Raw genomic sequence first — 15,490 nt, 5'->3', positions numbered from 1 at the left:
AAATATTTCTAATTGCCATCTACACAGCTGTGCCAAAATACATGCAACATCATCTGTGGTTTTTTTGCAGCTGTCCTTTAAAACAAAAGCCCCATTAAAACAGAGGCCCTGTTAACACAGGTTATTTGCCTCAGGTCAGATGCTGTGGGGAAGTGGGTCTTTTCCTACTTCCCCATGGTATTGTGGTGCATTTGTGCACCTCCCAGGGTTTCCTTGCCAATTTCCAATATTTCTGATGGCTGCTATGTGGGTGGGAAAGTTAGGGGCAGGGTGGACTCACTGGTGATCCGCTGACATCATTTCCTTCCACACTGGAAGTTACATCAGTGTATCCCCAACAAAGCCTATGTCATTCTAGCATTTGGGAAAACTCTGTGGTTTCACCATAGAGTTTTGCCCAAATACCTGAGTACTCCCAGCATCCCCCAGTGAAACGCTGATGTCACTTCCAAGCATAAGGGTAGTGATGTCAGCGCGTTCCCCCCCCTTTTGATGCTGAGTAGTGGTGGGGAGCACCTGCTGTAGGAGAGGGATCTTCTGCCCCAGCAAGGATTTGGGGACCCCATAGGGTTGCCAAGTCGACTTACCTGCAAAGCGGGTGGATTCCTGGCTCCGTCGGGAGTCTTCCCGTGCGCGCCATGATGTCACCAGAAGTGACATCATAACGTCGCCCACGTTGGGCACCTCCCAGGGTTTCCTTGCCAATTTCCAATATTTCTGATGGCTGCTATGTGGGTGGGAAAGTTAGGGGCAGGGTGGACTCACTGGTGATCCGCTGACATCATTTCCTTCCACACTGGAAGTTACATCAGTGTATCCCCAACAAAGCCTATGTCATTCTAGCATTTGGGAAAACTCTGTGGTTTCACCATAGAGTTTTGCCCAAATACCTGAGTACTCCCAGCATCCCCCAGTGAAACGCTGATGTCACTTCCAAGCATAAGGGTAGTGATGTCAGCGCGTTCCCCCCCCTTTTGATGCTGAGTAGTGGTGGGGAGCACCTGCTGTAGGAGAGGGATCTTCTGCCCCAGCAAGGATTTGGGGACCCCATAGGGTTGCCAAGTCGACTTACCTGCAAAGCGGGTGGATTCCTGGCTCCGTCGGGAGTCTTCCCGTGCGCGCCATGATGTCACCAGAAGTGACATCATCACGCCACCCACGTTGGGGGCGGGGCACCGTGACTCGAGGGAAAACCATAGAGTTTTTCCTCAATTCACAGAGTGTCACCCCCACAACGTGGCCAGCATGATGATGTCACCTCCGGGTGACATCATCATGCTGTGGACGCCCTACGGCAAGGGGTGGAGTTCCCCCCGGGGCCTGATCCGCCGCCGGCGGGTAATGGGCCTCCTGGGCAGGAATTTACCTGCCCCCAGCGGGGGCTTGGCAAGCCTAGAACCCCACCACCCACACAGCAGCCATTTTCCCTGCCCCTCTCCCCACGGTAGCCGTTTCCTTCACCTAAGTGGCAACTGAAAACAGTAACTGAAAATCATTATAATAATACAACGATCTCTATATCAGGTTCTCTGAATTCCCAGTTTTCATCCTTTTTTTTTTTTAAAAAAAGTAGCAACCTCCTTTTGTTGTGGAGATGTTAGAGTAAGGGCATATCTCCAGAACAAAAGGTGCAAAATGAAAGCTGGGAATTCACAGAACCTGATATACAGATCGTTATAATGATATTCAACTGCTATTTTTAAGAAACTGCAGCAAACTGCAAAAAGCCTTGGCTATGGAGAAGAGGGGGAATGGCCACTGCTGAGGAACCAGGGCAGGGAAACAATGGGAAAACCTTGTACGTGGAAGCTCTGTTGCCACTGCACTACACAAACCTGTCTCCAACCGGAAAACATCTGAGATACCTAACTATTCTTCCTTTCTGCTAAAAGACCGTACAGGAATTCAAGACAACCAACCAATGTTCAGATGCACATAAAACACAGGTGGGCAAGCTATAGCTGTATCTGGCCTGAAGGAATGTGTCCTCTAACTCTCAAGCTGCTCAACAGTTTGTCCAAACCATCAGCACGCCTAACTACAGGGTCAGGTAAGCAGGCTGATTCTCCCAGAAAACTGCTAAACCACTCAGGGGCTATGTGCCATTAACAGCCATTAAGGCACTGCTGGTGCTGGAAACAGGAAGAGCCGGCATCCAAGCCGGAGCCCTCAAAGACAGGTGCATACACAGATGTAGCCCTCAGGCTGTGAAATCTACCTACCCCACACGTAAAAGCATCATTGCCAAAAGCTCATTCAGAGAAATAAAGGCTCCATTACCTGAGTTTCATTGAAATCTTTCACGCCAACACAGTATACAGTTGCTCCCAGATCACGGGATCGGTTAGCCTGGAGCAAGAGGATAAAGACAATGCAATGATGTAAACATGTTAAAGGTGTAACTCAGTGTTTTGAGACCTAACAATTATTATTTTCACTATGGTGCTTCTTTTAATGTGTTCCCCCCCCCAGCAAGTTTATCAGGCTGCAGAGAACTCTGCCGAAGTATTATTGTAAATTGTCAATATAGTTAGATCATTCAAGGCCTTTGTGGTTTGGGAACCACGTACCTGAAGGACCACCTCCTCCCAAATATCTCTGTGTGCCAACTTTGGTTCTCCAGCTACGGGTTGTTTCTCCACTTAAGTAGTCCACCTGGCATCAACTGGAGTCCAGGCTTTCTCCACTGTACTTCCCACTTTCAGGAGCAGGCTCCCAGAGCAGGTGAGGGGAGCGCCATCTTTAAAAAAATTTAGAAGGTGCTGAAAAGCCATTTTATCTGCCAGGCCTTTACATGAGGTAAGCAGTAGGAGGTTATATCTTGTGGGTTTAAAATTATAATATTACTTTTAAAGTTACTTTTCTCTTTGTTGATAACGTTTATAATATCATGGCATGTGCGCTCAGGAATCATGTAAAGTTCCGGGAGCTGAATGGGGACTCAAGGCACTTAATTCTCTGCACCACCCTGGCGTCCAGCAAGCAAAGATGAACCAGGTAGCCATCCATGATCTGGTCTTGGCTATGTTATAATGCCAGCAGCACAGAGGGAGAGAGGGTGGTACTGCAATTTCCATTCAGCTCTCTGCTGATCTGGTGACTTAGGGATCCTCATCTGGCACTACAAAACTGCTGATTCCAGCCTGGCTGTTCACTCTGAGCAGCTCACGGATGGACTCCTTGCTAGAGAGCCAGTTTGGTGTAGTGGTTAAGTGTGTGGATTCTAATCTGGGAGAACTGGGTTTGATTCCCCACTCCTCCACTTGCATCTGGCTGGATGACCTTGGGCAAGCCATAGTTCTGGGACAGCTGTTCTTGAAAATGAGCAGTTTCTGTCAGAGCTCCCTCAACCCCACCTACCTCACAGGGTGTCTGTTGTGGGAAGGGGAAGGGGAAGGAGTTTGTAAGCCGCTCTGAGACTCCCTCGGGTAGTGAAGGGCGGGGTATAAATCCAATCTCTTCTTCTTCTTCTTGATCCCTTGTTATACCACCTGCTTGCCTCTAACCACCCCTGAATCTATGAAGCCGTTTCTGTCAGGACCATCAAGAGAAGGAGCGCTAGGTGGACATAATTCTAAGGTCACCCAGAGGTCTCAGGAGCTGATCAGGGCACTCTGATTCTACAGTTAAGCATCTGACAACTGCTTTATTAAGAGAAAGGTCTGACTCAGCATGAAGCTTAAGATGAACAGCAGAAGATCTAGACCACGGACTTGTCCTCTTCCCTTCTTGCAAATGCAGATTTGTTTCCCCCATTTCAGATTTCTTAACAATGGGTGATTCTACATCTGGCATTCGCTCCACATTTTCTCAACTGGAAGGGAAAAGTGCAGCTCAAAACCACATTCAAATACCTCAGGGCAATGCAGTACTGACTGCAAGGTCGCCCCTGAACGGCCATAAATCTATGCAAAAGGTACCATAAAATCTGATGATCAAAGAAAATGAAAGCAGCATGCAATGGAAAGGGGAATTTCTGTTCCAACATGGGTTTCGTAAAACAATGGAGGGAAAAGCCAGCGCAGAATTGCCCAATGTTGCTTCAAATGACTTTTTCCCCTGGACAGGATTAGTTTTTATTCTTCGAAAGCAATATTCGCCTTTGAATGGTTTAAGCTTTGAAGCACTATTTTTTGGAGGGGGAAATAAAATCCCACCACAATCCCTACATTGTCATCATCACAGGCACAGTCAATCATTCATGCCAATTTCTAATCCAAGCGGTTCCAAATATTTGCCCTGTCAGAGTTGCACTCCATCAACTCTCTGATACAATGGTATTCTCAATCTTGGGCAGATGCACAGTCAGCTTTATTAAAATATTAATTTCCTAGCACAAGTCAATAAACTATGCACAAGATATAACCCTCATGACCAGTGTTCCCTCTAAGCTGTATTAGTGTGAGCTAGCTCACAGTTTTTTAGCCTCCGGCTCACACATTTTTGTCTTAGCTCAGGAAGGATGGCTCCACAGCAAACTAACTTATGCAGTAGCCAAATCGCTGGCTCACAACTTTAATGCCAGTAGCTCACAAAGTAGAATTTTTGCTCACAAGACTCCACAGCTTAGAGGGAGCATTGCTCATGACATCACGTGGTTCTAGCTCAGGATTCATTCTGAAAAACAAAACCTAACCATTTCTGACCATTTTGTCTGCTAAATACTTTGTCAGCTAAATTCCCTTTTAAAGGTCTGACAAAACGGTCTTGCTCTCCCTAAAGTTTCTGCTTTCTGTTTTCTTCTAAGTGGCCGGAGGGCAACAAAGGGGTGGGGATCGTATCCTTTTACAAAATTAATGTAGGGATCAACATCATCCAGATATGATGCCTCCCGGCCTTGACACCCACTCCACCCATTCTTTCGGAAAAAAATAAACAATAGAGGGAAGATTTCTAGCTTGGAGCGCAACCAGCTGCCTAGTCTATTGTGAAGAATGGGGAGTAGATTTATTGACCAGGGAATACAAGTCATGGCCCCTGGACCAATTACAACGATAAACTGCTGGAATAAAATTTATGTGCATCCACAGAAAGAATTACAGAAAGCAAAGCATTACATCACATTGGGATGATCTCACAGCAAAGGCTTTTAAAGCAAAACAAAGTTTAAAAGTATGAGACCGGTGATGTCTCAGTCTTCCATCCCCACTTGATTCTTTTTTTTCTTTCTAGGGCTCGTAAACGTATCCAGCTTGGCTGAATTCCAATCTTGTCTGACCCTGAATTGCCTTCTAATCCAATCAGCCCTAACACCGCCTGCGCCTGCTCTGCTGGGATCCATGACCCTTGGGCAGAATCCTAGGCAAATACAGGAATTGTCCTGCTGGATCAGACCTCTGTCCCAAAATTCAGTTTCCAACAGCAGGCAGCCAGATGTTTCTGGGAAGCTCACAATCAAGGCATAAAGATGATGACCCTCCCTGCTGTTTGTCACGGGCATCTGGCATTGGATACCAATGGCGTTCTGCCTCGGCGCATGGAGCTTCCATTTAGCTACCATGGCTAATAGCTGTTGACAGATCTCTTCTCCGTGATTTTTGTCTAAACCCTTTTAAAAAAGCCATCTACACTGGTGGCTGTCACCACATCTTACAGTTAATTATGTACTATACATACCCACGGCAAGATGTGTGCTCTGGAAAGATCACTTCTCAGTAAATCAGCCTACAAAGGTCACAACCACCTGCCTAACTTCTTCCAAGACCTGCCTTGAGGGCGAGGTTTCTGCTCTGGGCATCATGGTTCAACCTCCCTAATGTTGGACTCCTCTTTCTAGGACATTCAGAGGGAGTGGCATTTCCACCCATGATGGCTGTATGGCGTTCTCTCACAGAATCTCCCAGCCGCTCACTGCCCTTCTCTCTCACATCTCTCTGTGGTGACACTGGATTTTTGAGGTGCTTGTTTGTTGTAGCAAAGTAACATTTCAGGGGATGCAGGAGCAACTTTTCCTTTGGGGGAAAAAGTTGTTCTCCCTGAACACTCAAGATTACCCCCCCCCCAAGGAGGGATCAACCTGAGAACATCATGCCTTTGACTGCCTCCTTCAAAAACAGCTGCAACAGCCACAGTTAAGGAAGGAAGCTGCATAACTGAGCATGATCCTCCCCTTCTCTTGGCAGTTCTGTAAGTGTGGAGTGGGATTGTGCAGAGCTGTAGTTGGCAGGTAGCTCAAATGGCAGTTCTCACTAGAAGAGGAGGAGGAGGAGGAGGAGGAGGAGGAGGACGACGAGATTGGATTTATACCCTGTCCTTGACTACCTGAAGAAGTCTCAGGCCCCGGTCACACAGGAGGATTTGATCCACAAGAGGGACGGATCAGGGGCGCATCAAGCAGGCACAATCACACCGCAACATCTGGGAAGCAGCACATACCCGTCCCCAATCCATCTCTTTGGCCCACAAACGCACACCAAAAAAGTACTAGCAAAACAGCAGTACCTACCAGATGATGCGGGCCAACGGAAGGCATGTTATCGGGGAAATGCCAGTAGGCCATCACAGCCGGCGCCTTTCCCCATCCCACGCATGCGCACAACCGCGCTACTGCCAGTTTGCTGCGCACCGTGTGATCGGCTGCCGGGGCACAGAGCATGGAGCCGCGGGGGCACGTCGGATTGCGCTTCCGCAGTTCTTTTTGCTCCGGCTCTGATTTGCCGCCCTTCAGTGGCGGATCATCCGTCTCGTGTGACCGGGACCTCAGAGTGGCTTTTTATTCCCTTCCTCTCCCCACACAGACACCGTGTGAAGTAGGTGGGGCTGAGAGAGCTCTCCTGAGAACTGCCCTTGAGTGAACAGCTCTGAAAGAATTTATGACTGACCCAAGGTCACACCAGCAGCTGCATGTGGAGGAGTGGGGAATCAGTGGAGGCAAACATTTACACTGCCTTTGATTGGTTCATTTTCACAGGGACAGAACAGTAATGGATTTTACCTCAGCCATACACTATATCATCTGTCACATTTTTATTCTGCTCATCCTTTGACAAGTTCAGGGAAGTTCTCTGCTGCTCCTTTGATGAGTTTACTGTAAGCGTCTCCCCTCTCTCCATTTTCCCAGGGGTGAAAAAGTAACAAATTTCTCTTAGAGCAGCAGCGGGGGATGTGTGTGCTTAAAACAGAAGATGGGAGGTATCATTTCAACTTCTTTCTTATCAATAGTCTGTACTGGCCCATACTGGCATGCTTTCACCCCTGCATTTTACCCCCACAACTCTGTGAAGCACCCAGTGAGCTTCATGGCTGAGTGGGGACTTTTACTTGGATCTCCCCCGTCCTAATCTCTCTAAACAGTATACAAAGCTGTCATGTCGTATATTTGCTTCACTCTATCAGAGAAAGCCAGTGATTTGGAATAGAGGCAGGGAAAATGTGGCACCGTTTTCAATGGCTCCCCATTACAGGAGAGAAGAGGGCGGGGTTCATATGGGGATACTGTTTTCTGTGGCAACCTTGGGCTAAAACAAATTTAGACTCCAGTGGCACCTTTAAGAACAACAAAGGTTTATTCAAGGGATGAGCTTTCATGTGCATGAAGACGAATATGTTTTCAAATACTGAAAAACCTTTGTTGGCCTTAAAGAAGAAGAAGAAGAAGAGATTGGATTTATACCCCGCCCTTCACTTGGAGTCTCAGAGCGGCTTACAAACTCCTTTCCCTTCCCCTCCCCACAACAGACACCCTGTGAGGTGGGTGAGGCTGAGAGAGTTCTAACAGAAACTGCTCTTTTTCAAGGACAGCTGTGCCAGAGCTTGTGACTGACCCAAGGTCACATCAGCAGCTGCAAGTGGAGGAGTGGGGAATCAAACCCGGTTCTCCCAGATTAGAGTCCGCACACTTAACCACTACACCAAACTGGCTCTGGCCACTGGAGTCCAGATTTGTTCTATTGCTTCAAACCAACATGGCTGACCACCTGGAACAACCTGGGAGTAAAACCCAGTTCCTGTTCCCTCGGGGATTTCAAGATGGAGTATGTGTCAGGGGCTCTGGGGCACTGCCAAAACATCTTGCTCAAAAAAGCTTACATATGGGGTAGACTTAGGGCTGCCAACCCCCCCGGTAGAAGGCGACACCGCCAAGGAGACATCAGGGCCGCCGCGCTTTCGCTTCCTCTGCTGGTAGGCCGTGAGAATGCAGTCCGGGTCCCGCCCAGCGTGTGACGTCACTTCCGGGTGACGCTCCGGCGGCGCGCGCGCACACACTTGTCAAGACGACTCTCGGACCAGCTGGACGCTCCCCCACCGGTAGGGATTTTACATTTGGCAACCCTAGTAGACTTAGTGGTTCTGGGTCCGCAGACAAAAGTCCAGGATGTGGCCTCAGAATCACTGCCACCACCATCATCCCACCTGGACAGACAGGCTCAAGCAAGGTAGGCGTGGGTATGCATCAGGCACCCAGTGGTCTTTGAATGTGAAGAGGCAGGCGTACCCACATGGCTGCTTCTTTCCCACTCTGTGGGGGTGGGGCTGTGGAGAGCTGGGGAGACCACCCAACCCAGTGCCGGGGGCAGCTGCCCTGGATGCCCCATGGCTCAGACTGCCCCTGCTTACAGATTTATTTTGATCTTTTTCTCTTACAAACTTCGGTACTCGAGACATCGCCTGTTTTTAGCTGCTTTTTTACTTGTATCTGTCTGTTAAATGAACCCTTGTACAGTCAGTCTGTGGCTTCTAGCTTGTCTGGACAACGTTCCCCTGTCTGTCTGAACCTCCAGAAAGAAATCACAGTCCTGCTGTCAGGCTTGCTAAAAGAACATGCCAATTTAGAGCACCAGACAGAATCAGACAGAAAAAAACACATGAGATCTACGGGTGCAAAGATATGCCATCAGCCACACAGTTCTCTCCTGCAGCAAGACAAGATAAATGAATGAGTTTTTACACAGAAAGAATGTCTTTGCTTTTTTGAAAAAAAACTTGGAGAGATATAAAACACTGGCTTTCATTGCAAGAAGATAAAAAGGTAAAGGTAAAGGTTCCCGTGCTCGAAAGCCAGTCGAGTCCGACTCTAGGGTTGCGGTGCTCATCTCCGTTTCAAAGCCGAAGAGCCAGCGCTGTCCGAAGACGTTTCCGTGGTCATGTGGCCGGCATGACTAAACACCAAGGCGCACGGAGCGCTGTTACCTTCCCACCGAAGTGGTCCCTATTTATCTACTTGCAATTTCTTGCTTTCGAACTGCTAGGTTGGCAGAAGCTGGAACTAGAGACGGGAGCTCCCCCCGTCTTGCGGCACCCGGGTCTTGAACCGCTGAACTACTGACCTTCCACAGCCTGCAGTTCAGCGTCTTAACCACTTGAGCCACCGCAGCTCCAGGTAAAGACATATAATTTAACTCCCTAAGAGGCTGGGAGCAGGAAAGATACAAACAGAGATAAAGCCCTTTTATGGTCTTGATTTGACTTTGTTTTTAATAAGCGCTGAGGTTTCCAGAGTGCACAGTGAGCATAGGGCTTTGGTTAAAAGCAGGTATTGGTAAATTAGAATGGTCCCAGAAGACTATCTACAGAGCCAGTGCAGTTTAGTCTCCCTGGATTCTTCCTGGCATTAAGAGACAGAAACATCACTTGCTGCTATACATATATGGATTGATCATACCCAAATATGGAAGTCCACAGCTACTTCTTGGGTGAATAAGGATTTATCCTTTGTGAAAGTACAAGGAGATACAAGCTACAATTTGGAAACTCTGCATAGCAACACTGAAATGGAAACACCTGCATAGTGTTGGCAGCATTTCAATATACAGATTTCTGCAGGAGGAACAGAATGGGAGAAGAAAATCCTTTATCTGTAAAATAGGAACAATTGCCACTTTGGGGTATAACTACATGCTACGTTTTCTGGTTGTGTCGTTTGCCATAAAAAGTCAGCCTCATAAACAAGTATTTTATATATAAACAATAACAAATTTTAAATTAAAAAAAGCTTTTTAATTTTTTCTGATCACAGACACACACACACACACAAAATTCCCTGTCAATTACATCCACCTTTGCACTAATGCTTCTTGTGGGCTGCCCATATGGGTGTTTTGGCATATTCCCTGCCCCACAAGCCTCTTACCTCTCGTTCTGCATAGAAGAAAAGATCCTCGTGAAGTTCACCATCCGTCAGCGCAATAATGACGCTTGCTGTCCTATAACCTGAGAGGACAGAATGCATTCTATTAATGAGGTTCAGGGCAGGGAATGGAATATAATATCCAGTCATATGGAATATAGCTGCTCAGAGCCTGCAGACAGACTGTAGTTGTTTTCTCCAAATAAAATTGCATGGAAGAGATACTGTTGCATATAAAGTATACACCTATTTCTTTTGTCCCACTATCATCTTCTCTAGTCAAATAGGGGTATGGTTTTTTTGGGGGGGGGGTTGATTCTCGATGCTGCATTCCACAACATGTAGCATGAGAATTCTCACAGGTGGTTTCTGAGACTTCATTCACAGACTACACAGCAACTATCTTGGGTCTGCCACTGAGTGACCACTTTTTTAGGTATAAAGGCACATGAAAAATCTTAGGCATACACCTAAAAAGAATAGCATATGAAGAGACCCTCGGCTCCCAGAGTCAAAGTAGATGTCACGGAAAATGTGCAGCAGCCACCAAAAATGGTAAATGCGGGTCTTGCTGACATAGAACACAATAAGATCCTTGGTAGATCATACAAGTGGTCCAAATAGTTCAGCATCCTGCCTAACATAGTGGCTGGCTAGTTATTCTGGAGAGCCAACAACAGGGCACAGAGGCCAAGGCCTTTTCCCAGTGTTGTGTCCTAGCACTGATATTCCAGCATTTACTGCCTATGAACACGGAGGTTCCCTTTAGTCACCATGGCTAGTAGCCACAAATGGAGCCATCCTTCATGAATTTATCTAATTCCTTTTTAAAGCTATCTATGCTTGTGACCATCAGTACATATTCTGGCAGTGAATTCCACATTTTAATCATTTGTTGAGCAAAGAAGTACTTCCCCCATCCACAGCACACCTAATATCATGATAGGAATGGCCTGCATTTACACACACCCTGCCACTGGCAGCCAATGATGAGGATCAGGGGTGAGGAAGTGCAGAATGCTATGACTTCACTAATGCCAGAAGTTCTGTTAGACCAGGGATGGGCAGATTGTGGTCCACTGGAAGAACACTGGCCAGCCTCTGATGCACTCTTTAACACCTGCTCCTTGCTGGTATTTTTGCGAAGAATAATGGATTAGTTGAACCTTGGACTCACCCAGAAGGAATTTTTTCTAGGCACACTCAGGATCACTTACTACAGATTAACTGTCAAAAGACCCTGAAAATATACGTTCACTTTGTAAAATGAAACCAGTGAATGACTTAATACAAGAAATGAAGATGGTCCAAATGTACTACAAATGATAAGGGGGTGGTGGTGGGAGAACTAGTCTGCTGGTTTTGGTGAAAGCTGCTGTGAAATTCTGACTTCAGGCTGCGGTCACACTGGAGGCTTGGCACGATATGGTGGCACCTGTATTTGAGGCAGTTTAAATCATCGTGGGAAGGGGTGACCAGACAGCACACCCTGAAGAGGCTCCTCCCATGCTGAAGCATCCACATTAGCAGTGCCTCAGCCATGGAGCACGGCCCTTGCTGGCAATGGGGCTTATAAGCACATCCCTACCAAATGGAAAAAAACACTATTGAGACGGAAGTGACCATTCACACTTCCCATCCAGCATCCATTTGGGAAAAGCAAAGTGGAAGCGCTGGCATACATAAAGACTGGACTTTCCCAAGTGTTGGGAAACTCCGCTTCCAGGATGGGCTGGACCCAGGTGCCAACGACTGGGGCACAGAAGGCAAATGTTGTCTGATTGTGCTCTTTAAATCTGCTATGGTAATGCAACCACATTGGTGCAAACTGCTTGTGTGACCACAGCCTTAGTTTGGTCCTTGGAGCAGCCAGCAGATGCTCTGAAACCCCTGATCAGATGAGAGCTGGCAATGCAATAAAAGAACTGTGCACAAACCAAGAGGAGGAGAAGAAGAGCCAAGCATGCCATCATCCAGATTACAGCGAGCCACCAGTAGAGAGAAAATTTACTGCCAAAATGCATCGTTATCACATGAAGATTGTTATCTTTATCTCTACATGGCCCAGGCTTGTCATCTGTCAGCTAAAAATCACACAGCCATCTTGAAACAGAACCAATTAAAGTTAATTTGGATTCCTCCTGTCAACTTTTCACAATAAATCTGAACGACTTCTGCAATCATGTATCACATATTGCAGCTGACATTTCACTTTTGTTAAAGCTAAATATAATCTTCTCAAGAGGGAAAAAAGCCTAACCAAATGAAAGCTGCTGTAATTATCAGACTCTTTAACATATCTTAAATCATTTGACAAGACCAGCTGTGTATTTAATTGCCTGCATTTCTGGAAAAGGGGGGGGGATTATACATTGTGACAGTGTTCAGTTGCTTTTTGACGAGGAAGAACACAGATGATTCTGCAAGTGGAGAACCAGAACTGATAAAAATTTATTTTAAGATACTATAAAACTATGACCTTGTGTGTTTTGGGGAAGAGCTGTGTATAAGACATAAGAAAGGATTTTCTTTAATATAAAGGCAACAGATTTGAGAAAGGCACTTGGACAATGCACCTAAGGCCCCGGTCACACAAGAGGATTTGGGCCAGGAGAGGGACGGATCGGGGGCGGAGCAAACGGGCGCGATCCCACCGCAACATCTGGGAAGCGTTGCACGCCCGTCCCCGATCCGGCCCTTCCGATGATAACCCGCAGCAAAAAAGAACCCACCTACCGAGGTGGTTCTTTCCGAAAGGCCGCATCAAAGCCGGCCGTGGGATCGCCAGCGCATTCTTCCGCCGGCGCATCCTCGGCTCCTGGCCGAACTGCGCATGCTCAGACATGCGCAGTTCGGCAGCCTCCCGTGGCTTTCTCCCCAGTCTCCCTGGCATCTGCTCATGCCGGGGAGCGATTGCACGGCAGCTCACGGGATCTGTATGATCCCACCGCCGTGTGCCTATTTTGGTGCGGCTTTTAAAAGCTGCACTTTGCCCATCCTTTTTTCCGCTCGTGTGGCAGGGACCTAAGAAGGATAAAATGGGATCACCATTTTATCTGCCTCACAAGCCCTGCTCACTGTCCCGTCCCCCCCAGAGGTGAGGCAGGTGACAACGAGAGACAGGACTTCTTCAGTAATGACCCCTTGCTTGCAGGATGCTCTTTCTCTTGAGGGCCACCTGGCTTTCTTTAGACACCTGGCCAAAACGTTTCTGTTCACCCAGGTTTTTAACTAAAGGGTCAATATTTTTAAATACTACTTTAGCCTGGAAACTTAATTAAGCGGTCTGTGATCTGTTTTTATGGTGTATGTTTTTATGCTGAGCTGTTTTTTCTCCAATGCAGAATTTAATTAGCATTAATTAGCATGTTTTTTATTATTATTTTTATTTTGTAAGATGCCTCGGGCAGGCTCATGGGTAAAAAGTTTTGTAAATAAATAGAATAACCTCATATGTCTTGAAAGACAGCGGGGATGCAGAAGTGATTGACACCTGGTTGCCACAGGAAACAACAAACCAGGGAACCATATGGTCAGATCCTACTTACAGGGAGGAACTTATCCCTGGAGGGGGTCTCCCAACAACAACAACACCCTGTCTGATTTAGCAGATTTAACATCAAGGCAGAAGAAAGAAAGCAAAAGCGTTGCTGCTGTTTACGAGTCCTCTAGCTCATTCTTACCTTGAACATTTTCATGGTAAATTTGCTCACTTGCCTGAAATGGAAGCATACATGATCATTAGCAAGGCAGAGATACTGAGACCATACTGGTTAAAAGTCCCAACCTAGGGCCTTGTGGACAGTATTCTTTCCCGTCCACTTCTATGCGTGCTGAAAATGGGGTCTTATTTACCCTTTCAAATCCTTCATGCATGTAAGTGTCTCCTCCGGGCAGGACTTTCTGAAGCTCCTCCAAGCCTTGACGTATCTGTTCCCTGCAATGTTAGAATATATGCTTGGTTAAGCTTCTGGAAAGGGAATCACCTTTTTCTTAAAAAAGAAGTTGATGTCAAAGTGATCAGCAGAGCAACTCAGGTAAGACAGCACAGTTACTGCCTTTCTCAATTGCAAGACATTTCATTTCTGATCCAACCAATAATGAGACCACGCTAAATTCAGGTGATCTTTTGCTATGCATGTTTGTGCTCTGGGACAGTTCCTTGATATCTGAAAAATCTTTCAACCTTTATAAATGTGGGCCCCTTTATCCAGCCAGTCCCAAACACTCATTCCATTCCATGACCTTGTCCTACACAGAATTTAACAGTGCAAACCCTGAAATCAATGGGCTTAGAAAGGCGTATATCGGCATAGGATGGCACAGTAAGTAGATGAATGTTCTGCTTTCTTGTATTTTTTCTCTCTTTCATAGTACATCATTACCATAATTGCAATATAATCCATTGGCATAACATATACACTACATCAGGGGTGGCCATACTTGCTTAACGTTAGAGCCACATAGAAAAAACATCAGATGCTTGAGAGATGAATGTTCTGCTTTCTTGTATTTTTTCTCTCTTTCATAGTACATCATTACCATAATTGCAATATAATCCATTGGCATAACATATACACTACATCAGGGGTGGCCATACTTGCTTAACGTTAGAGCCACATAGAAAAAACATCAGATGCTTGAGTGTTGTATGTTAATCAGATAGCAGGAAGATCATTAGGATCTAACTGACAGTTCAGTGACAGCTACATCTCAGCAGGTGGACTGATAAGCCTGTTCTAACCGGTTATGGCTGGCACTGGACAGTGTGCAGTCATCATGACTCAGCTTGTTGCTGATTGGTGCAACTGTGTATATAAGTCTGTACAGAAGCCATGTACGCTCTCTTCGGAGGTAACAAGTGTCTGGCGAAGCATTTTGTCTGTGTATTCTGTGAATAAACCCTTGTATATAGTGTACCACTGGACTGTGCAGTGTGGTTACTATAGAGGGACAGAACAGCAAAGAACTGGTAAGAGCTGGGAGGCTGGAAAGTCTGCTAAGGTGCTGCCTTGGCTTAGACTGGTCTGGGGACCACTACACACGCTCTGCGCGACAGGGTTATGGGCCCAGCCTTACGGGGTCCCTGACCAGCCTAGCGGGGTGCCCGTGGAATGTCTGAGAGCCAGCCCTGGTGAGGACTCAACTCAGCCTGGGAGAGACCAGCTTGGAAGAGTACCAGAGCTTCGGTGAGCCGTGCTGAACGACGGAGTGTGCAGCTGCGAGACCAGGTCTGTGGGCGAGAGGTTATCGCATTCTCCAGGAGTGGGGGAGTAGCCTGCCTGAACTGCCTGTGTGCAGCAAGAGCCACGCCGGGAGCACGGACAGTTTTTTTCCTGCTTGTGAGCTTCGTGGAGCCGGGAGTGAATTATGGCTCAACAACAGTCTTACCAAGTGATGGATAAATTAACTTCGTCCAACTAC

The 15,490-nt window shown here is 46.8% G+C and overlaps 1 protein-coding gene across 1 annotated transcript in view; it reads right to left on the bottom strand.

Moving 5' to 3' along the window:
• ANTXR1 (anthrax toxin receptor 1) overlaps positions 1-15,490 on the bottom strand; it is a 181,989-nt gene that overhangs the window by 129,852 nt on the left and 36,647 nt on the right. Inside the window, exons 4-7 of the mRNA XM_015421095.1 lie at positions 13,922-14,003; positions 13,750-13,783; positions 10,070-10,149; positions 2,281-2,349 (exon numbers count right to left, since the gene is read on the bottom strand). Coding sequence (XP_015276581.1) covers positions 2,281-2,349; positions 10,070-10,149; positions 13,750-13,783; positions 13,922-14,003 — 265 coding nt within the window. The remainder of the gene's footprint in view (positions 1-2,280; positions 2,350-10,069; positions 10,150-13,749; positions 13,784-13,921; positions 14,004-15,490) is intronic.

This window comes from Gekko japonicus, unplaced genomic scaffold (assembly GCF_001447785.1).
Source record: "Gekko japonicus isolate JY-2015 unplaced genomic scaffold, Gekko_japonicus_V1.1 scaffold13, whole genome shotgun sequence".
Lineage (NCBI taxonomy): Eukaryota > Metazoa > Chordata > Lepidosauria > Squamata > Gekkonidae > Gekko > Gekko japonicus.
The sequence above is the reverse complement of the archived record's forward strand: the minus strand, read 5'-3'. Positions and strand labels throughout refer to the sequence as shown.